The following is a 21,796-nucleotide window of genomic DNA, read 5'->3' on the forward strand; positions in this document are numbered from 1 at the left end:
GTTTTAAACTGAGCATTCGTTCCAACGGTATGTAAGTAAACTTGAAGCCACTGCCGCTGAAATGCGCTGTGGGATCTTGCTTGCATGTTGATTGTAATGAGGTCGTCCTCATTCTCTCGCAGGTTTGCGAACTGCATTTCAGCAATCGGAATTGTCGCCAAACCGATGGGGCCACTGGGAAGACGACTGAAATAGAAAGCGATCGACTACGATTGGCGCTAGGGGCTGTGCCTTCAGTTTATTCAAACTGCCCGGCCTACAGGTCATCTACACGTGCTCGTAGCGAATCAACGAATTCCAAACGCGCCAGGACGAAGAACACGGCCCTTCAGAAAGCCCTAGAAAATTCACTAGGAACCAGAAGAGAAGAAGCGATAAAGAATTCAGTGTCTTCTATGACGACCTAAAAAGCAAGTTAGGAGGCATCTGCGACACTAATTTTGGACAATGAGTGTGACCGACAAGTGTGTGATCGAATGCAACAACTCATGTTACATGTTTGTGTCGTCCCTAAGTGTGGTCCGCCTCGGCCAAATCTCGTTGTTTAAGTGTGTGATGTTTGTCCACATTGAAAGCATCCCATCATCGCACTTAAGGTTTTATGTAACCGTTTAAGTGTTCGAAGGGGTAATGTAGTATTTTCAACGTTCAGATAAATATATAAACTTAGAAGTGCTTCATTCATCAGTTGGCCTTGTTCCCGAGTTGATGCTAAGTCCCATTACATTCGTAAAAAACGTCGCTTTCAAGGATAACAGCGCGACGTCTCTTGCGTAGGCACGCTCGGCGACTACCCGGGCTGAGCCTCTACTGCAAAGAAAAAAACACAAGAAAAAGAAACAAAACAATCCCGTCAACAGTGGCGTGGTGGCGCAATGCCCAGAAACGCGTCATGCGCATACCCTAGCAGCAAAATGTACTGAAAGTCGAGTGCAATAGGGGTGGCCGGGTAGGTGGAAGTCCTTGAGCAGACTCGTGAAACTAAAGAACACTGATAAGACACATACCGTCCACCCCTATTGCACTCGACTTTCCGTACATTGTGCTGATTGGGTAGTCACTTCCGGTTTTGGCGCGCGACGTCGTGCGTACAGTCACTATATAAGCTACTAGTCACTGTATAAGTGACTGTAGTCGTGCGCATAGCAACAGTCATTTATTGTGTGTTTTTTTGTTTTTTTTTTTGACAGGGCGTGCATAGAATCATCACTATGCCATCGTCGAACCTGTGGGCTGTTAATAATACTGGTAATGCGTTTATACTGAGCACAGCTGGAAACTGCTGGCGCGAGCTGCCACACCCGGGTGTCGACCTTCAACGCGTCTCCGCTGTGCAATCGGCTGCCTGGGGAATCGGCAGTGACCATCATGTCTACACGTTTGTTCCACACGGCGATAAAATTCGTGTCCCTGAGGTCACCTACGAGAACCAGGTATACTACATTAGAAGCTGGTGGCGGCTTGTCGTGTGTACGCTATAATACTGTGTGAGCATGTTATGTTTCCAGCGCTGGAATATCAAAGAGGGATACTGCACACGGTTCCTACCGACGGACAGGCCCCACTGGAGCAGCGAAGATGGCTTATCTGCTCGACCTAAAGAGAGCATTACACTACGTTCCGGTAACTGGGAGTGGGAAGACTGCTGGCACATAGACGGCAAGCTTGACGGGGTACCATTGGAACCAGAGGTAAGACTCGACCCTTGTCCAACCAACACCACCTAGGTATAAAGCGCGGACCCCATAACACGCGACGCGCTGCAGAATTTGTCGCTGTCGCGTCTGGTCATGGCGCGACGCGCGACTTCCTGGTCCATTTGAGCAGCGACATTTCGTCGCCGAGAAATTATGTTTTTCGTGAAGCAATGCTTATTTTATTCGAGCTAAGTTGTAAATTGCCATAAATATATAAAAAATAGTATTTCTTTCGTCGAAACGAGGAGAACTTGTAATGAAGGTGCTATGTAGTATTCCCCGAAACGCAGTGGCGCTGCGGTTGAAGTTCCCAACGCCCCGCCCACTTCTTCGTCTGCTACTTTTTTGGTTGCCCTCTCCACCCTTTCCCTTGCCCACGCGTTCAGTTCTTGTTTCATGCCGCCAAATCTAGCTGGTTTTGTCAAACAACAGGCAAAGAACTCAGCGACGTGCTACAAATATCTACCAAGGTATGTCTAAACTGGTAGCGTAAACAAGCGTAAATACCAAATCAGAGATCAGACCCATCGGCAAAGCCGCCAGCAAGAGGCGCGAGCGATCCTGGGTGTTGACAGTAGAGGTACGGTCGTAAACACAAAAACTTTACAACATGGGCGTGGCTTGTGTATGTACTAATAGGTTATTCATAATTTCAATGTAGAAAAAACTTTCTGTTGCCCTGCCCGTGCACATATACGAAATCATCTACCACCCGGGTACATTTCCGTGTCCTGCTCCTTTTGCGCATGTGTCACAGTGGGAGTGTTTATCCGTGCATTCCCATGCAGCACAATGTACTGAAAGTCGAGTGCAATAGGGGTGGACGGGTAGGTGGAAGGCCTTGAACAGGCTCGTGCAACTAAAGAACATTGATAAGACACATACCGTCCACCCCTATTGCACTCGACTTTCAGTATACATTGTGCTGCTTGGGTTGTGTCCGTGCATTGTAATACTGAGTTCAGTGAGTTGGTGCACGTTTTGGGTTAAACAGGAAACGACGTTCACATCTCGGAGCTGTAGACCAAGAACCACTTGTGTGAACAGATAAATACAATGCATCCCCTGTTGCTGGCCCCGCGAAAAAAAAATTCGTCATGGGACGAGCGGCTATGATAGCGTGAGTGTTAGCAGGAATGAGCTGTGCACCAACGCAATTTACAATAATATTGCAATACAATACAATTTTGCAATTTACCTATAATAGCCACTCACTGGATAAATGCAAACGTCTAACCACTACGTGTACGTGTAGCTCTAAGCAGAGTTCAAGGTAACTCGTTACAAGTAACTCATTACTGTAACTAAGTTCCTTTTTTTGGTAACTTGTAACGTAACTCGGTACTTTTGCGCCGTGGTAACTTTCAGAGGAACTCGTTCCTTTTTTGGTAACTTTGCCAAAGTAACTTAAGTTAAGTTGCAAGTTACTTTTAACTCGCTTTTCACGCACGTCCACACATTTTCTTGCTTTCTCTCCGGTTCCTTCATGACATATTTTGCCATAAAACGTGATATTCAATGAGTGACAGTATTTTATTAAGGAAGTAAGAACTGCTGCCATTGAAATAAAGCTGAACCGTTGTGCGCCCACAGGGGGAAAGATGCAAAGCGTTCGAATAGACCTCTACCAGAGAAACGTCATCATGACATATTGGTAGACAGACTGTAACCGAAACAAAGCGGAAGGACGGCTGGGTTCCACGAACGGGCACTTGTTCGCTGTCTCCCATTGAAAGAAAAGTAGGACCGAGGGTCTCGTCCATTCAAACGATCAGACCGACGATAAATTTAATTTACGATCATGTCGTAATCCCCTCAAGACTGTGGCTTTCGGGCGCGACCTTGTTCACCTCTAGCTTCGAGCGTAGTTCAACTCTACCAAATTTTGGCGCTGTGGAACACTATGACGTCATTTATTTACAAACAGGGAGTGGTCTATTGTTGGGCATAAACGAAAACGACCAAAGCATGTTGCACTCTTCCGCAAGCAACTCAAGGTCTAACTCAACTGCTCGCGCGCTGCACCTGCGTAATGCTATTTTGTGTCCGAAGTAACTTGGAAGTAACTCGTTCTTTTTGTTAAGTAACTCAGTAACTGCGAGTTAGATTTCATGCTGAAGCACTTTGTTATTAACTTAGTTACATTTAGCACGCGGTAACTTAACTTGTAACGAGTTCTTTTTGACGGGTAACTTCTCAATCTATGGCTCTAAGAGAGAAATGGAACTTAAGTGAATCTTCCTAATTACCCCATTGCACTTTTTCCTTTGTTGAACACGGCAGGGAACATAGCCTTAAGTACCTGCAACGTCTTCCCTTGTGACGAATTGTAAAACACTGATTGCCAGTCAAGTTTTTGAACTGCTTGAGCCAATTCCTGCCCAACAAATCTGGAAGCTTTACAGTGCATTGTTTCACCACAACCAGAGGCAATACTTCCATGCCTCGCTTCCCAAGCAGCAAAATGTACTGAAAGTCGAGTGCAATAGGGGTGGACGGGTAGGTGAAAGGCCTTGAACAGACTCGTGAAACTAAAGTACATTGATAGGACACATACCGCCCACCCCTATTGCACTCGACTTTCAGTACATTGTGCTGCTTGGGTTACTTTCAACAGATACATCAATCACTCCGACAAAAGGAACCTTATCTTCCGTGAACGTTTGTAACACAAGGTCACAGTGTTTCATCGTACCAGAAGGCTGCAACTAGCAGTACATTTGCTCCGGCATAAGCGTTACCGCTGAACCCGTACCGACATTTACCTTCGACTTTCAGCATTGATTTCACTGGTGGTATGCCAGTCACCGAATTACAACGAACAATGCTAACATCATGTTTTCTCCTTTGTGGTCTACTAGAAGCTTGCCCCGTAAACATTTCCTTTTAACGTGGCCTTTTTTCCCATACTTAAAACACTTTGCATCTATAAACGGATATCTCTGAGGCGCGTGAGCGGAAGAACCACATCGAGTCGAAGAAGTCCTGTCGTGAGCTGCGTAGACGGTGCACGTCCTCTGTCGTAGACGCCGACGAATGCTGAAGCACTTTAGATTGCTGCACTGCCAGTTCCTTGGCTAGCGCCACTTTGTAGACGTCGTCAAATTTGCTCGTTCCGTCCAGCTTCGGGAGAGATTACTGAATATCGTGTAGACGGCATCCGGCCACGAACATGTCGCGTAGAGATTAGTCGAGAAACGACCCGAATTCGCAGGTGTGGGCTAATCTCTTCAGGGCAACTGCGAAGTCGGCCAAGCTTTCTCCCTCCTGTGGAACCGGGTGCGTTCAGCGATGAGAGACCTCGACGGCGAGTCCTAGTTGCGGGAATGTCCGGCGCCGACAAATTCTTCAGGGTCTTGTAGGCAGTCGTGCCAAGATAATTTAAAAACGTCGCCGCTTTGTTTTCCGCTTTGACATCGTTGACACTGGCATAAATCTGGAATCGTTCCAGATATTCCCCAAGGGATTCTTCCTCGGGCCTGAACACATGAAACCTCGGCATCTGATCCCATCCGTCTTCGCCAATGTTATTCCGCCCAAGCAAGCACAACGACTGCCTCCGATGCCGAACAAGAACGAAGTGTGTCCCCAAGCAGCACAATGTACTGAAAGTCGAGTGCAATAGGGGTGGACGGGTAGGTGGAAGGCCTTGAACAGACTCGTGAAGCTAAAGAGCGCTGATAAGACACATACCGACCACCCCTATTGCGCTCGACTTTCAGTGCATTGTGCTGCTTCCCAAGCAGCACAATGTACTGAAAGTCGGGTGCAATAGGGGTGGACGGGTAGGTGAAAGGCCTTGAACAGGCTCGTGAAACTAAAGAACAGATAAGACACATACCGTCCACCCCTATTGCACTCGACTTTCAGTACAAGACGGGATACGCCCCCTTGTTCCTTATCAGTGGAACCCAAATTAATTTAGACAAACCGTGCCTGTCAACAAACGCGCGGTACAACAAGTTCAAAATCTTGATTTTCGCAAACTTACTCTGAGGGCCTCTTCCTTTTTCGTTCCATCTGGGGTGCCGCGGAAAGACAGAACCGCCCTACGTGGAAAGTGGAGGTGTACGTACTAAAGTATGTGCTGTCGTAACTTCTCCGCTAAACAACTAAAGGCCGGTGACTGAGATCCTACTTGAAGTCACGTCCCTAAAAGGTTCACAAACGCGGTAGGGCACCTACGATGGCAGAAGAATGGGATTCTGACCAGCGCACCAGATCCGGGGCAAAAGAATTGACCCTGGAACACTCAATGTGGGCGCAGCGCAGGTCATCCAGCCATAGAAAATGCCAAGAAAAGAAATGTAATAAAGGAAAGCCTGCTTGGCACGTTGGAACCTTAAACTGGGCACATGCAGCAATTTGTTGAGTTTGAGTTTGATTATAGAAAAAAGAAGAAGAAAGGAAAAGCAATTTGTCTGTCATGGATCCTGGAATGTTCCTCTGTATTCGATGTTTTTTCGATTAAAACCGAAAACGCAGAACCCTAACCATAACACAGCACGCGCCCCTCCATACAATACAATGTCATGAAATGATACAGTCATGGCCCCCAATCTGACGACGGAGGGGGCGTGAGCTTCTTGAACGTGCTGTGTGTGCCGATCCTTATGTAACCTGATTTACACAAAAGACGTACTTTCTGCTCATGTGCCCTTGAAACAGAAAATGGTGCCAGTGCGCTTTGTGCTAAGGCCGTGAAGCAAACGGAACGCTAAGTGAAAAGATGCGAAGTAGAGCTGTAGCCCGCTGTAACCTAACTACTGCGGTGAAATTAAAAAAAAAAAGAGTTTAACTAGCAGTTGTAACTACCATTTTTGCAAGTAGTTTCTAAATACTTTTTAACTACAAGTACTTAAGTACTGCACACCCCTAGTATTTAGTCCCCCAGGCTCAATATTGAGGGTAAATGTCTGGCAGAACTGCGTTTTACCTGGGGAGGACTTTAACACCTTCTCCTTTTATAGGGCTGGACATATTGCTTGGATTTTCCATACACATACGCCCCTAAAAAGAAATGGAACTCGTATGTTCGTCGCCGGAAGTGGATCAGGAACAGGCACTACACCGCCTTTGACAAATGGGCTAAGGTAACTGAACATCTACCGCATTCTGCCGATAGTTCTCTTGGCTATAAAGGTTTTACATCGATGGTTTTTGATATCGCTCTTAAAGGAGCCCAGAAAGCCATCCAAAGATTTTCTGTTTCTGGCGAATTTTCGAAAGGACGTAACTTGACGTGACAACTAACACAAAAAAAATTCTCTGTACCCAGTATTTTTCTTGGAATAAAGCGCCCACGAACATCGACGCGCGCGTTCCCGCTCGACTCGCACTGCAGGCCAAAACGAGGAGGAGGAGGAGGAGGATTATGATGTCATCGCGGTTACGAGAGAGACAGCGCTCCAATCGGGGCCGGCGGTTTTCGCACTTTTTTTTTTGCTTTTTTTCGTTTCTATACTTCCAGTTCTCTCTCTGTGTAGCAGACGACGCTTCTCCAAACAAGCAAACCAGTTAGCGGGTTGTAGCGCGATGACGTCAAAGCGACTCTGCTGGCTAGTTGCGGGCATTGCCACCGTTGCGCGCGGTCGCGATTTTCAAAATCGAATTCCGCAATATGTACGCATCTGTCGAGTGAATCACTTCGCATGGTGCGTTTTAGCAGTCAGGTTGACGGCTTGGTTTGAAAAAATGGGCGTGACTGAAGCGCTTTCTGTGCTCCTTTAAAGATCGCCCACGGGGATCTGCTTGTCGACGTTGCTGCAGGCGGCGAGAGAGTTCCTGGTAGTGAACCAGACAGTTATGCTGTGTGGGTTGTAAACGATCAAGGCAAAGTAAGTTCGGAGAAATATCTCTACTACCGCGCGTGGCAGCCCCCAACCATTCACGTTTTCATGACATACACGCATTTCCCGTCTAGGCAGCATTTCGTTCAGGAGTCAGTCGTCTGAATCCGGAAGGCGACAGCTGGATTGATGCAGTTGGTCCGCAAAACATGGAGGTGATCCAAGTATCAGTTGGACTAACTGGGTTGACATGGGCTGTCGCACGAAACGGCAGTGTCCTCGTGCGGACTGGCGTGTCCAAAGACAACTACATGGGTAAGTCCCAGTTTTTTCGTGGTTCTCTCATGTGTTTGACACACGGTAAAAGTATGAATAGTACAATCATGTGAAGTTCTGTGACTTTTTCATCCGAGGCACGGGTTGGACTGAAGTACCAGCGCCCCAAGTTGACCAGAAGCTTGTACAAGTTGCTGTCGGGCCCAGTTCAGTGTGGGCCATCAGCCGCTATGGCACAGTGAGCATTTTTGTGAGATCCCCATAGTATACGTTTTTGAAGCTCCTGTCTGTTATTGTAAAGGTATGGTTTCGGTATGGAATAGAAGGAGAAGATCTTGGTTGCCTGGAATCGATTACAGGATCAGATTGGATTGAGGTAGCTGTGAAGATGGTTGCCATCACCGTAGGACCTAACAACCAGGTAAGTTGTCGTAGCAGCTTTAGATAATAATTGCTGAAAGATATTCGGATGCTGAAATCCATGATGTCTGTGACCGTTCCGTGTCATCAAGAGCAGTTAGATGGCTGAACAGCAAACTATGGAATCACAACATATACATACCCCAAGAACACGCTGACATCCCTCACTTATCCTGAGGATGTCATTGCGGGACGTCGGTGACATCCTGGGAATATGCCCACATAATCCTCAATTTGTTAGAAAAGTGTTAGAATGAGACTCCAGAGATGGTCCTAGGGACAACATCTGGGGACAAGACTGGGATACTCTCAGGAGCATTATAGGATCATGTCAAATTCAACAGTAAATCTGCTTTCATTTCTCACTTTTAGCAGTGTGCAGACCTTTACAGTGGAAACGGACTCTCTCTCTTGCAGCTTGTCATTTTCCGTCTCTCCTTTTTGATTGTTTTTCGATAACGAACAATGGGTGTCATGGTATAAAAAGCAAAAAATGTAAAAGGTCATGTGCCACTAAGTGTAAGACTAAGACAGCCGACTTTGAAAGGAATATCCAACAGTGGCATTTCCTTTCGCAGATACAACATATACTATGTATTGCTTATCTTGCGAACTCTCGCATGTGCGAGAGTCCTCCTAACATCGCAGTCAAAACCAGTGGTGAGGTACCTAAGTTTAATTCAATATCATGTATAAGTAACACACCAGTAACAAATTCTTTGGAGTATAAGGATACAACCAAGGTAGCGTCCGTGTTTCCTACTTAGTTGATTTAAAACATCCAGCGAAAGTCAAGCACGCGCTGTAATATGCCATCACTTTTGTGTATCTTCCACGGAAATGTTCCGTGCAGAATCCTGTCAGGGACCTTGCACGGATGTTCATGGCAACAAGATCACAATGAAATGTCTAGCAAGCTATATTTTATCGCACATTGAACCCAGTGCATGAAGTATCGGTTGAAATCATTCAGTTTGTATCCGTGTATTTTTGTATTTTCCGTTTCTATTCTACTATTCTCTCTTTGTGGTATTTTGTAGTTTATACATGATCACTGCTGATTTGGTTGCATTTGGTTATGAGAAACAAACCGAAAGACTAATTAATGGGCACAGGCATAGAAATGCACATCGCATTATTAAACTAATTTACTTCTCCTATATATGTCCTCCGGCTGGCGGCCGCAGGATGTACGCAAATGACTATCACTGGAAGATCCTATGATGACACTCTCGGGATCTCCTCCGGACATCCCATCACGGACGAGGACGCGATGACACCTTGAGGACGTCCTGAGGATCGCGAGTGTTCTTAGGGTAGATGCACAGCTCTATAGTTCCACAGCTGTGCGGAACATGGTACACACCATCGTATATACATAGCATGGCAACATATAATAGCATATGGTACAAGAATACACAAGCAGTCCAAAGAAAGGAAAGGCTAAGGTGCCTGAATACGCCATTAGATCGCTTTCAGCATAGTGCGCGTCTAGTGTCAAGGAGCCTACCTCCATAGGTAGCTCTCCTGCTTGATGACAATACACGCCATTAGATGGCTGAGTACTAAGATGCCTTCTGTTCTGTGTGGGGTGCTAGCACCTTTACTGGCAGCCGAACCCCTGTCCCCAAAGCACCATAACACCACCCTTTGCAGAAGTGATCGACCTCATGTCGCCATTTTGGCGCTCTCAGTCACCACGCCTGAATGCTGTGTTCCGCTTCCACCAAGTTCACTTAGTGCAATAGTGTAGTGTGTAGACAGCTTTGTCAGCGCGGTGCCTCCTGTGTTTTGACGTCAAAATGGTGGATATCGTAGCGGACGACAGGGTTGCCCTTACGCTACATAGAGGGATCTAATATTCATGCGCCGCAAGAAGGGCACAGCAGAAGCAACAGTAGCGTAGTGTTTTCAGCATCGTCTCATTCGGGATAGCACCAAGGTCATGCTGAAGACTAGTGGTTGGTGGGTTCGAAAGCTACCACCGGCCGAATACATCTGGCGCTGAATACGTCAGAAGATAACTGAAGATGCGAACCGTGAACCATGCAGCCGTAACGGTCAAGATGGATTTCAGTTAGATGAAGTAGATTTTAGGAAGAGCAGCCCACGTACTATACTGCTAGAAAATATTATGTCTTTTAGGGTATATACGGCTTGTCCCAGGGCGCATACTTTTTGAGGTATAAAAGCGTCGAGCTAAAGTAATTTTATACCTACCTGAAGGTATATTATTTGCACCTCATCGTATAAACATATATCCCCTTGAATGCGTATTTTCAAACCCGGGGTCCAATCTGGAAAACTGGTATATTCGATATATTTCAGCGCTTTATATAAGAGTGGCACTTTCATGATCTAGCTCGTAATAAAATAAGAACAAAATAATATTGAGCGACAAGTGCTTTAATAACATCAACTATCGCGAGAAGGAAAGGGAGAAAGAAATGCCTGGAGACGAACGCACACAAACGTGCCCACAAACTCAATTCACAATGTGCAGGTGTAAAACGTAGAGGGGAGCTCTTGCAGACTACTTGGTACGCAAGAAGCAACGTGGGAGGATTTAATGGAGAACACATGTGTAATACATGGCTTCGGAAAATGTGGGGCCGCTTTCGCCGGCACGGTTTTCACGGCACCTCCAACAGCATTCAGCCTGGCTGCTAAGTCTTCCCAGTTTCTGTCTCGATGTTGGCAAGTATATGGTGGACGAAAATGCTCCTCGGAATATATTACGGACGTAGTTCCGCATCGGGACCACAGGCTTTTTTTAAGGAAAAAAGAATAAAAACAAAAATCAAACGCTTTTGCGTGAAGGAGGAGTTAATTTGTAACGAAATTAAACAGGAATGACCCTCGTATATTGCGCGAAACGTAAAACAATTTAATTTTACCGCCTGATATTCTAATCTTACCCGAGGCACAGTCTCGACGCCCGCACCGCACAGTGTGCCGGGGGGGGGGGGGGCAGACTCCCCCCCGCCCCCCAATCTGTAGAATTTAACCTAGACTAGCCTCACTAAAATGAGGGGGCGATTTAGCTCAATTCAACAACAATACCTCTTGCGAGATGCCAAGTTTATAATTTTACAGTTTAATTTTTATAAGTTTAGAGTTTTATAATTCTTACATTTTTATATTACATATATGACCTTCTTCCACTTCTCTGCAATATTTACCTTCCTAACTCCTTCACTAATTTATAAAAACGAGTGGCCCCGATACGAAACTACACCCTAAAATACCGGTGGTTTGCATGCATCGGGCCATAACCTCGAATTGCTGGGCAGTTGTTCGAGCACTGCGAGAACCACGCGACGACGGCATGTTTGCTGCGTTCCAAAGCATAGTCGAAAAACTGAAGAAGTGAAGTGACGGTAATGACGTTGACGCGTTCGCGCTACAAGGCGTAGTCAGCTAATATCACGTGCGCCAGGGGGATATCGTCGTTACGTTTGTCCTATTGGGTAGCCTCCTGGGGCTAGATTTTGAACTTTTCGCTATCCCGTAACGCTTGCTAAACGCTCGTGCTCTCTTCGTGCTTCGCTTGCCGTGTTAGGGACGGAGAAGAGGATGAGAAGGAGGAAGCCGCACGAGAAGAATAGGAAGCCGCGCGCATCGCTCGGGTTCTGTACCTTCCCCCATTTCGGTATGCAGCCGAGTATGTTCGGTCGAAGTCGTGGTCAGAGATTACGCCACTGTCCCGTTGACGAAGCGAGCACGAAATATGCCCCGTGAAACCCGTCTCGCCGTTGCTCTCGTTAGCTCGTGAGGTGGACTCGCGATGAAGCCCCCTTGTCTCAATAGAGCTGGTTCCGAGCCCGTAAAGGACACAAATGCACACACGCAAGTGTGTGCGTGCGTGTCCTTTTCGTCCTGATGGTAAAGTTTCCATTGTGTTGCTACCCCCGGCCGCCTGAGGTTGTCTGTGGATTTTCCGGACAGATATCACCACAGTTCCCCCGAAGTCGGTCCAGGTCTCATACAATTTCTCCTATCTCCTTCCGGATGTTACTGTCCCATCCGTCCAATTCCGCACACCACTCATGGGCACGGTTGCTTCTCGGCGCTGAGACGGAACTAAAAAAAAAAAAAAAAAAGTAAAAGAGTCGGCGTCACGTGGCACTGCGTTTCTAAAAATGAGACTTCAGGTCACGAGGAAAAGATTGGTATGAGACACACTTGAAAACAAGATCATCATGATTAAAAACCGCCGGACAAAAGGGAGGTCGACGCTGCTGCTGGTCACAACTAGGGTTCAGAATCCCGAGACGTTTTTACAATCCCGGGATTTTGGGATGTTAAAATGTGGATCGCGGGATCCCAGGACCGAATCGAGAGCTTTTCGAAACTATACACAGGATGTCGTACAGGACAACCATGCTGTCACAAATTGGGACATAGTTCGCGTCTTCTGACATCCCCACGGAGCACTCTAGCGGGAAAGAAAGTAAAAAAAAAAAAAAAAACTGCTGCTCACGGGGCAAAACCTGCCTATTATATTGAGCATTCGCACCATGCCGGCAATGAAATGCGTTTCTTCTTGTCGTCTGCTACGGAATATCTTCTGGCTGCACCCCAGAGGCTATTTCCCACAGTCAGTAGTGCACGAGAAGATACACAGCTATGACGCTCAGCAATGCTGCTTACGCAGCCGCTAAAATCAATGACGTTTCTTTGCATCATCCGCTGGAGTATTCTGGGGAACGTCGTATATGTTAATACATGGAACGCGAGTTTTGCTCTTCTTGCCCTTTATTCGTCCACAGTGACTGTTGTGTTCTAGACTGCAGCAGCCGAGTCTACAGTTTTCTGAAAAGGCTGTCTCCATTTTCTCTTTTTACTTTCATATATACAGGGTGTTTCAAAATACGTGTCATTCGGACTTTATAAAAAAAAAAGAAAAAACGGTGCGACGGAAAAATACGGGGTAAACGGCACTTTTGTGGCAACTGCATTTGTCATCTTGCAAAAATATTTTCATTTGATTTTAAATTAAAAGAAATTGAATTTCTTTGATTGAACTTCAAAATTTCCCAAGTCAACCTCACGTTTTTTTTTACAGAATTAGAGAGCCTGTAGCGAACTTAGTCAGATCCACCAAGAAATCCGCTCGATATTGAAAGGGAACTGCCCAAAAAAGTCCCGAAGTTGAGGCTTCAGAGTTTAGGGTATTCAACAGCGCACCAAATCAGTCGCAAAGATGCGCGGCAACAACAACAAATGACCCGCTTCGGTAGCAGATGGAGTGATGCGGCTAGCTGTTGCAGCCAATAGGAAGAATTAAGCGTAAAAACAGCAGGCTGCAGGCATACTGTATTCATGAGAGAACTGATGTTCTGAGGCTGGAACAACGTAGAAGGGACAAATAGAAGCAAAGCCCAAATTGAGGCTTTGTTTGTATTTGTCCCTTTTATGTTGTTCCCGCCTCAGAACATCAGTTCACTCATGTTCAGCATTTGCCGCTTCCGTCGATCAAGTCGTATGAATGTGTGTATGAGTGAGCAAAAATGTAAGAGGGAAAGGGAGGATGAGTGAGAGAGAGTGGCTGGTTTGTCCCTTCAGATGACGCACCCCGAAAGTCGCTGGGGAGGCGTGTTAGCTTAGCTCAATTGGTAGAGCCCTGGACCGGTAGTCCAGAGGATGTGGGTTCGAGTACTACCGCTGGCTAACCTTCTCAGTGACTTTCATCTTTCATCATACTATGTTCGCTCTCTCCACTGTGTTGCGCGACAGGTGTGGGGTATAAGGCGATCTGACCATCGCATCTGTCTGCGAACCGGCGTAACTCGTGAAGAGCCAAGCGGACGAGGATGGAAGGAGTTAACCGTGACAACCGGAAAGCCTCTGAGCATGACCAGCAGCTTGCAGGAGCAGCAATCTGATCCAGATTCGGGTTTCTTTTCCGGCGTTGGAAATTCACCACAGGTAACAACATTTCAGGGAACTCAAGTATCACACACCATTCATCGGAATATGTAAGTACAAAAATATTGACAGTTCGTCCGTTTGTGTGTTTCTGCCTCAGAACGGCTACCGACGGCGGGGTGCAGGCTAAAACAGCGAGAATGGAAATTGACAATTCAAATTATTCTAATTTCATATTAATCGCCGTCATGTGGTGTTGACGTCAAGCGCATGCTCGTTTCCGTCCATGCCTGAGCATGTGCATGTCGAAATATTGAACACAGGGGGAAAGCCATTGTATAAAGACACGAAAACTATCAAATTTTCAAAGGATCTGCACACACGCCACGTATCGAAACAAAAACGATAATACAAGAAGGGGACGGCTGCGTGAGCAAATCAACAGCGCTTCTCACAGATAAGCAACTGGGCCTTATCATTTCAAAAACCTGGTATGGATAACACTGCTGTTACAGGAAGGAAACCCGGAGACCCGCTGTCATGAATATGGTCCCACTTTATTCCAGAGGTGCGGATCCAAACTGCCTGAACGAAGGTACAGGCCCGAGTGCCTGGCTCGCGATCCCTCCTTCTCTTTCGGTACTCGCGTGGGCAGAAGCGTCCTCGTCGATTCCCAACATCCTCCCGGGGGCGGCAGTGGTGTCCTCGTGGGCCTCTAGCAGGTACAGACGCTGAGCAGGACGTGACGTTTCTCTTCCGTTTGCGAGTCTTATAGTGAAGCTCCGGACGATCCCGTCGCGCCCCGGGTGTGTGGCTACAACGATGGCGGTTTTCCACAACAATGGTGGGAGGCGGTCGTCTTCAACGATGACAAGATCACCAGGCTTCAGAGCTGTAGGAGATCCGCCAGCACCTTGGTGCGCAGAACGGAGCTGGAGGAGATATTCCCTTTTCCAGCGCTTCCAGAACACTTCAATGGCTTGCTGGCGTCGTTCGCTCCGTCTGCGTAACGTCAAGGGCGTGCTGTGTTGCTGGACGTTCTCGAGAAGCGGCAGCCTGGCAATACGACTCCCGACGAGGAAATGAGACGGGGTTAGAGGGAGCACCTCTTGAGGATCCGTGGATATGCTAGTGAGGGGTCTGCTGTTTACGGCCGCTTCGACTTCGTGAAGGATGGTGACCAGTTCTTCGAATGTCTTGCGACTATGGCCGAGGGTCAGTCTTAGGGATGATTTCACCGTGCGGATCATGCGCTCCCACCACCCACCCCACCAGGGGGCGGAAGGGGGGTTAAACCTCCAAGTGATGCGAAGATTGCTGGCGAAATCTTGGACGGGTTCCGTGGACAGGAGAGTGAGGAGGTGAGCGCATCGGTGGAACGTGCGGGCGTTGTCGGAGTATACAAGTGATGGAACACCGCGTCGGGCGACGAAACGGCGGAAAGCGAGAAGAAAAGCAGGGGCGGTCATATTTGTGACGAGCTCGAGGTGAATTGCTCGAGTCACCGCACACGTAAAGAGGGCCGCGTATGCTTTAGATGAGGCGCTTGAGCTGACTCGGACATACAGCGGACCGCAGAAGTCCACGCCAGTGACGTCGAAGGCGGTGGTCGGTGTTATCCGCTCGTGAGGTAGTGGGGCGACAGGCGCGGATTCTGGACGAAGTCTCGTGCGGCGGCACCGCAGGCACTGACGAAGTACGCGTTTAACAGTTTGTCGTCCCTTGAGCAGCCAGTATCTGTCGCGGAGATCGAGGAGCGTTGTATGAATGCTTGCATGGCAGAGGTGGAGGTGGGCATACATGATAATGAGGGCCGTGAGGCGGTGATGGCTTGGGAGCAAGATAGGGTGTTTTAGGTCACTTGGGTTGGAGAGGGCTTCAAGGCGGCCACCGACACGGAGAATGCCGTCATCGTCCAGTATAGGTCGGAAGAGTCTGATGGCTGATGATCGAGCGAGCTGCTCGCCGCGCTGAAGCGCGGAAATCTCGCCGACGAAGACGTCACCTTGCGACCGCCGAAGCCAGTAGATTTCTGCCTGATCAAGCTCGCGTGCGGTTAGGGGACCGCGTACGGGCGACGCCGTGTGACGAGCGTTAGCGACGAAGCGGCGTACCCAAGCGGTAATCCGGAGAACCGTGCTTAGATTGCCGTAGCGGTCTAAATCGAAAATAGCCGGTAACCTGAGCGAGGGAGCGGGGCACACAGTGGTCTGCGTGACGCGTTCTTCATCTTGCGGGACTGGAGTTAAGCTTGAAGAGGGCCGAGAAGGCCAGGAGTCTGCCTGCATGGTGAGCCAGTGTGGGCCGTGCCACCACAGGGGTTCGGCGGCGAGTCGCTGAGCAGACACACCGCGAGTGACAAGATCAGCGGGGTTCTCTTGTCCGGGGCAATGACGCCACGTGTGACCGGCAGAGAGGCGTTTGATTTCGGTGACGCGGTGCTGAACAAAGGCAGGTTTGGACGGTGGGTCGGCTGTGATCCAGTTCAATGCTATTGTGGAATCGGTCCAAAAATAAGTGGGTAGAGATGTGAGCAACGAAAGTTGCCGGATGTGAGCGGCGAGCCTTGCGGCGGCGAGGCATCCGATGAGTTCAAGGCGTGGAAGGGAGATGGTCTTGAGCGGAGCCACCCGGCCTTTGCTGATGAGAAGACTGCAGTTCCACTGGCCTTGGGAGGCGATCGTTCGAACGTATAGCGCCGCTCCGTAGGCGCGCGGACTGGCGTCAGCGAAAACGTGAAGCTCGCCAGACGAATTCGCGAGGTCACATACCGCTGTCAGGTGGCGAGGCAAGCGTATGGTGTTGAGGGTTGGTAACTGCGAACACCATTCGGTCCAACCGGAGCGTTGCTGGGGAGCAAGCGGGGCATCCCAACCGTAACCGAGACTCCACAACGACTGAAACAACAGGCGCGCGGATATGGTGAAGGGGGTCAAGTACCCCAGGGGGTCGAAGATGCGGGCTAGTGCGTGGAGAATGGTCCTCTTGGTGACCGGGTGATCGGCGATGTACACGACGACCGAACCGACGTCGAAGGTGATTTCGTCGGTGGGTCGATGCCAGAGGAGTCCTAGCACTTTGATCATAGGCTGAGTCGACACGTTGTCATAGGCAAGGCCGTCGTGTAGAAACTGACTATTCATAGTTGGGGAGTTAGACGCCCATTTGCGGAGCTCCATGCCAGCTTCGGCCAAGATTGAAACGGCGTCCTGATAGAGTCGGAAGGCGTCGTCGTCGGAGGTTGCTCCGACAATGAGGTCGTCGACATAAAAGCCATGTTTTAAGCGTTCGGTGGTATCCGGGTATCGGTCGGCCGCGCCTGCGAGATGATGACGTAGTGTGGCGGCGAGTAAAAATGGACTAGAAGAGGCGCCGAATGGAACTCGAGTCATTCGCCATTCCTGGATGTCCGGTAGGGGTTCTTGAGGTGAAGGTAGCTTCTTGATCCAAAGGAAACGCAAGGCGTCTCGATCCTCGGGACGGATCGCGATCTGCAGATAGGCCTTGCGAATGTCTGCAATCAGTACGACCGGATGGCAGCGGAACGCGATAAGTTGCACGAGGAGGTCAGCGTTGAGATTCGGGCCTTTGTGCAGAACCTGATTCAGCGAGAGTTCGCCGGGCATATGCGAGGAGGCGTCGAAGACTACCCGAACCTTCGTTGTGACGGCATCTTGGCGTATGACTGCATGATGAGGAAGGTAATAGAGGTTCGACGGTCGGCTCGACATGTTGGGCACCTCTTCTGCATGACCTTCTGAGAAGTACTCCGATATCGTGTCATGATATTGCTGCAGGAGATGGGGCTGATCGCGAAGGCGACGAAGCTGCGAAAGGAGTCTGGCCTCTGCAATCGTTCGGTTGTCCGCTAGTTCGCCGAAGTAGGAGTCCTTGATGAGAAGCGGAACTTGATATCGATTGCCTATCTTGGCCACCTGGTGCTCAAACTCATCCAACGCTGGATGCAAGTGCATGGGATCGGAGGGGTCATCGGTGATTCCGATGGCGTCTAACCGCCACATTTCGGCCGGGTCAATGTCGGATTCACATGGCGGTCCTGCGAACGAGAGCGCGGTAGTGACGGCAGTAGAGGCTGAGGCGGAGACGGGGTAGGCTCCTTGGACTAGCCATCCAAAGCGGGTTTCGACTGCGGTGAGACCAGGGGTGAGACGGCGAATATTGCCTGACACGAGTGTCCAGTAAATATCGGATCCGATGAGAACACTGATGTGGGCGTCGGCGACGCTATCGGGAAGCGGGGCATCGGCCGCAGCAAGCCCTAGGTCACGCAGTTTGTCGAGGGCCAGTATGTCAAGAGGCTGGGTAGTGACAGAGCACACTTCCGGAACTTCGAGAGCCTCTATAATGAGAGGACAATGAGCGTGCTGACTAGTCAAGGACAATGCCACTCTCCGGCAGTGGTATCTGGAAGGAGCCTTGCTTCTCCCAAAGGAGTACACAGTGAGGTCCTCGGTTCCGAGGACGGGACAACCGAGTCTGCGGGACAGGTCCTGTCGAACGTAAGTGCGATGGCTGCCGGTATCAAAGAGCGCGCGGACGAGATGGTTGGCTTGCCGTCCAAGTGCCCAGACGCGAGCGGTTTGGAGGAGGACGTGCGTGGCAGGTCGAGTGCACGTAGCCGTCGTGGTGGGGGTGTGCGAGGAGCGTTCAGAGCTGGCGCGTTGGATGTCGCAGAGGAGGGAAAGGTGATGCTCGCCGCAGGTGGAGCACGTTAGGTACCTGAAGGAACGGCATTCGCGTGAGACATGGTTGTATTTGCCGCAGCGGAAACAGCAACGTTTGGCTGAGAGAAGTCTACGCTTGTCGGTGGAAGACACAGCTGCGTGGCAATCTTGAATGGCGTGAGAGGGGCTGTTACACAGCGGACAATTACGAGGACGGTGATTTGTCGAGCGGGCTGCTAGTGAGAGGGCTGTCGGGAAACTGGCAGGCTGCTCCGGGGAGGGGCAGGATCGCTGCTCCCGCGGTTCCCGTTGGGATACACGACGCTGAGCAAACTTGCAATCCTCTAGGCTCTCGATATGACTGCGAAGAAAGGCCAGCAAGCTCGAAACTGTTTCGGAGCGTTCGTCTGACATCTGCCCCTCAGCGCCTGGCGGCTGAAGAGGACTTGAGGGCGCTTTCTCGAGCTGTCGCTGGCGAAACTCGACGGCCAGCTCTTCCGGTATGCAGCGCATCACTACTCGGTGCAACACGACTGCGTAACGGGACTGAGGAACTCCAAGATTCTGTAAGCAACCGGTTCTAAAGATGATGGTGTCGTAGAGTTCTCGCAACTTCTCTACATCTCTGGCCGAGGATACAGGGGGCAAATTGAGCAGCTTATCGATGTGAGCATCTACGAGCGCCGCTGGTCGACCGAATCGATTCTGTAAAGTCGTGATCGCCGTGTCATAATTCGCTTCAGAGATGGAAATTCCCTCGACGGAACGTTTCGCTGGACCCGACAAGTAGGACAGTAGATATTTAAACTTTTCGATTCTGGGCAAAGCTTCGCAGTTATGAATTGTGGTTCGGAAGTGATCCCAAAACGCTTGCCAGTCCTCCGACTTGCCCGCAAATGTGGGGATCTGCAACTTCGGAAGAGCGACCGTTCTAATGCTGGATGGAAGCTGGTGAGGATCACGAGGAGCGGGTGCGACGGTAGGACTGGGCGCGACACTGCGACGAGCTCTTGCCACGGCGAGGTAAATATCGTCCTGGTAACGTGTGGCTGTAGTATACTCATCTTCGAACGCGTCATCGCTGACTTCGTCCTGGATTTTGGAGTCCAGCTCTCGTAACTGTTCAGCCTTTTGTTCCAGCAGATGAGCGTTATCGGTGATCTCGCTGAGGTTTGGATTATCGGAGATGTGCAGGCCTTCCAACTTGTTGAGGAGCCGTGTCACCGCCGCGCGAAGGACGGTACGAGCCTTCTGTGGACGACTCATTGAAGGCTAGGATGGCAGCGATATCCGAGTGATTCCTTGACGGAGGAGAGCGGCAGGAGATTCCCGGGTTTCGGCACCAACACAGGAAGGAAACTCGGAGACCCGCTGTCATGAATATGGTCCCACTTTATTCCAGAGGGGCGGATCCAAACTGCCTGAACGAAGGTACAGGCCCGAGTGCCTGGCTCGCGATCCCTCCTTCTCTTTCGGTACTCGCGTGGGCAGAAACGTCCTCGTCGATTCCCAACACTGCCATTGGATAATCGGATGATACATGTTTGTGCCTGTGAAGATCTTCCACATGTACTGCAATAAACCTGGTTGAACGTGTAGCGTGCCTTCTGTGGCCGTCCTTCTTCCTGTTTCGCTGCATCGAGGGACCATCTACTAACGAGTTTAATTACTCAATTTGCGTTTAATCGTCGTTAATTACCTTTAATTACATTCAATTAACTCTGATAAGCTGCTGTTGCCTTCGGTAATCTTCAATTTTATTTAATCTTTCTCTTAATTACATATACGAGGGGTGTACAATGAACTTACAGGCGAGAAATTAGTTTTATTTTCCAACGTAATCTCCAGCAGCACTAATGCACTTGTCCCAGCGTTTCACGAGGGCTTGAATGCCAGCAGCGTAGAAATCCTTACCGGCGCGTAGCCGCCATGATCGGACCGCATTCTTGACCTCGTCGTCGCAGCTGAAGTTGCGGCGTCCAAGGAACGCCTTCAGTGGCCCGAAGAGATGGAAATCGCTTGGGGAGAGGTCTGGACTGTAAGGGGGATGTGGCAGCAACTCCCAGCCAAGTTCCTGTAAGGTACGTGTCGTGAGATGAGCGGTATGCGGGCGTGCATTGTCCTGTGGCCCGGCCGCTTTTGCTTCAGCGCCTTATGCACATACCTGAGAACCTGGCAGTAATATGCACCATTGATCGTGGTACCACTGGGCAGAAAATCAACATGAACAACTCTAGCCTTGTCCCAGAAAACCGTGGCCATGACCTTGCCCGCAGACGGGGTGCTTTGGAACGTCTTGGGAGCTGGCGAGCCCAGATGCTTCCACTGTTTTGATGCGTGTTCAGACTCAGGAGTGAAGTGGTTCACCCACGTTTCATCGCACGTGATGATCCGATCAAGGAACGGCTGTCCTTCGGTGTCGAAACGGTACCTTAGCTCTTGGGAGATTTCCAGTCTTCTCTGTCGGATAAACACGGAGAACTGCCTCGGGGCACAACCGACACTAACTTTCCAAAACTGGAGGTGTTCATGAACGATAGTGTTCAACATTCCCACAGAAAGGTCCGTCTGTGCAGTCAGTTCGAGACATGTTATCCGTCGGTCCTTGAGGATCAGGTGCTCCACAAGTTGGATGTTCTGAGGAACTCTGACACGGAGCTGTTAGCCGCCCCGGCCTGATCGTCCTGCACTGATGTACGGCGGTCTCGGAACCGTTTGCACAACTCAAACGCTTTGCTGGGGCTAAGTGTATCGTGGCCATACTGAGCCTCAAGCCTTCTGTGAATTTCAGATGACTTTACGCCTTCATTAGCGAGAAACTCCATGAGAATTCGCTGTTCGATGTGCGCGCTCACCTCGTTGTCGGCCTTCTTGTCCAGCACGTGTCTTCTGCTTTGCAGAAACTTTGGACCACCACGTGGTCAACGTGGAGGCCTGTCACGTGTGAAAATGACAAAAAAGAAGTAGAGCGAGCCACTTTGTACACATACGAGACAAAAAGTCCCGGTTTGACTTGAACACCCCTCGTATATCTTACATTCATTACCTTTAAACTCAA

At 49.5% G+C, this 21,796-nt stretch overlaps 1 protein-coding gene across 1 annotated transcript in view; it reads left to right on the forward strand.

Moving 5' to 3' along the window:
• The first annotated feature begins 1,126 nt into the window (after positions 1–1,126).
• The window catches only part of LOC135391885 (tectonin beta-propeller repeat-containing protein 1-like), a 40,284-nt gene continuing 19,614 nt past the window's right edge, over positions 1,127–21,796 (forward strand). The window contains exons 1-8 of the mRNA XM_064622413.1: positions 1,127–1,433; positions 1,509–1,691; positions 6,668–6,790; positions 7,430–7,534; positions 7,621–7,801; positions 7,900–8,000; positions 8,064–8,183; positions 13,922–14,113. Of these exons, the coding sequence (XP_064478483.1) occupies positions 1,212–1,433; positions 1,509–1,691; positions 6,668–6,790; positions 7,430–7,534; positions 7,621–7,801; positions 7,900–8,000; positions 8,064–8,183; positions 13,922–14,113 (1,227 nt within the window). The 5' untranslated portion in view covers positions 1,127–1,211. The remainder of the gene's footprint in view (positions 1,434–1,508; positions 1,692–6,667; positions 6,791–7,429; positions 7,535–7,620; positions 7,802–7,899; positions 8,001–8,063; positions 8,184–13,921; positions 14,114–21,796) is intronic.

The sequence above is a fragment of the Ornithodoros turicata genome, chromosome 4 (assembly GCF_037126465.1).
Source record: "Ornithodoros turicata isolate Travis chromosome 4, ASM3712646v1, whole genome shotgun sequence".
Lineage (NCBI taxonomy): Eukaryota > Metazoa > Arthropoda > Arachnida > Ixodida > Argasidae > Ornithodoros > Ornithodoros turicata.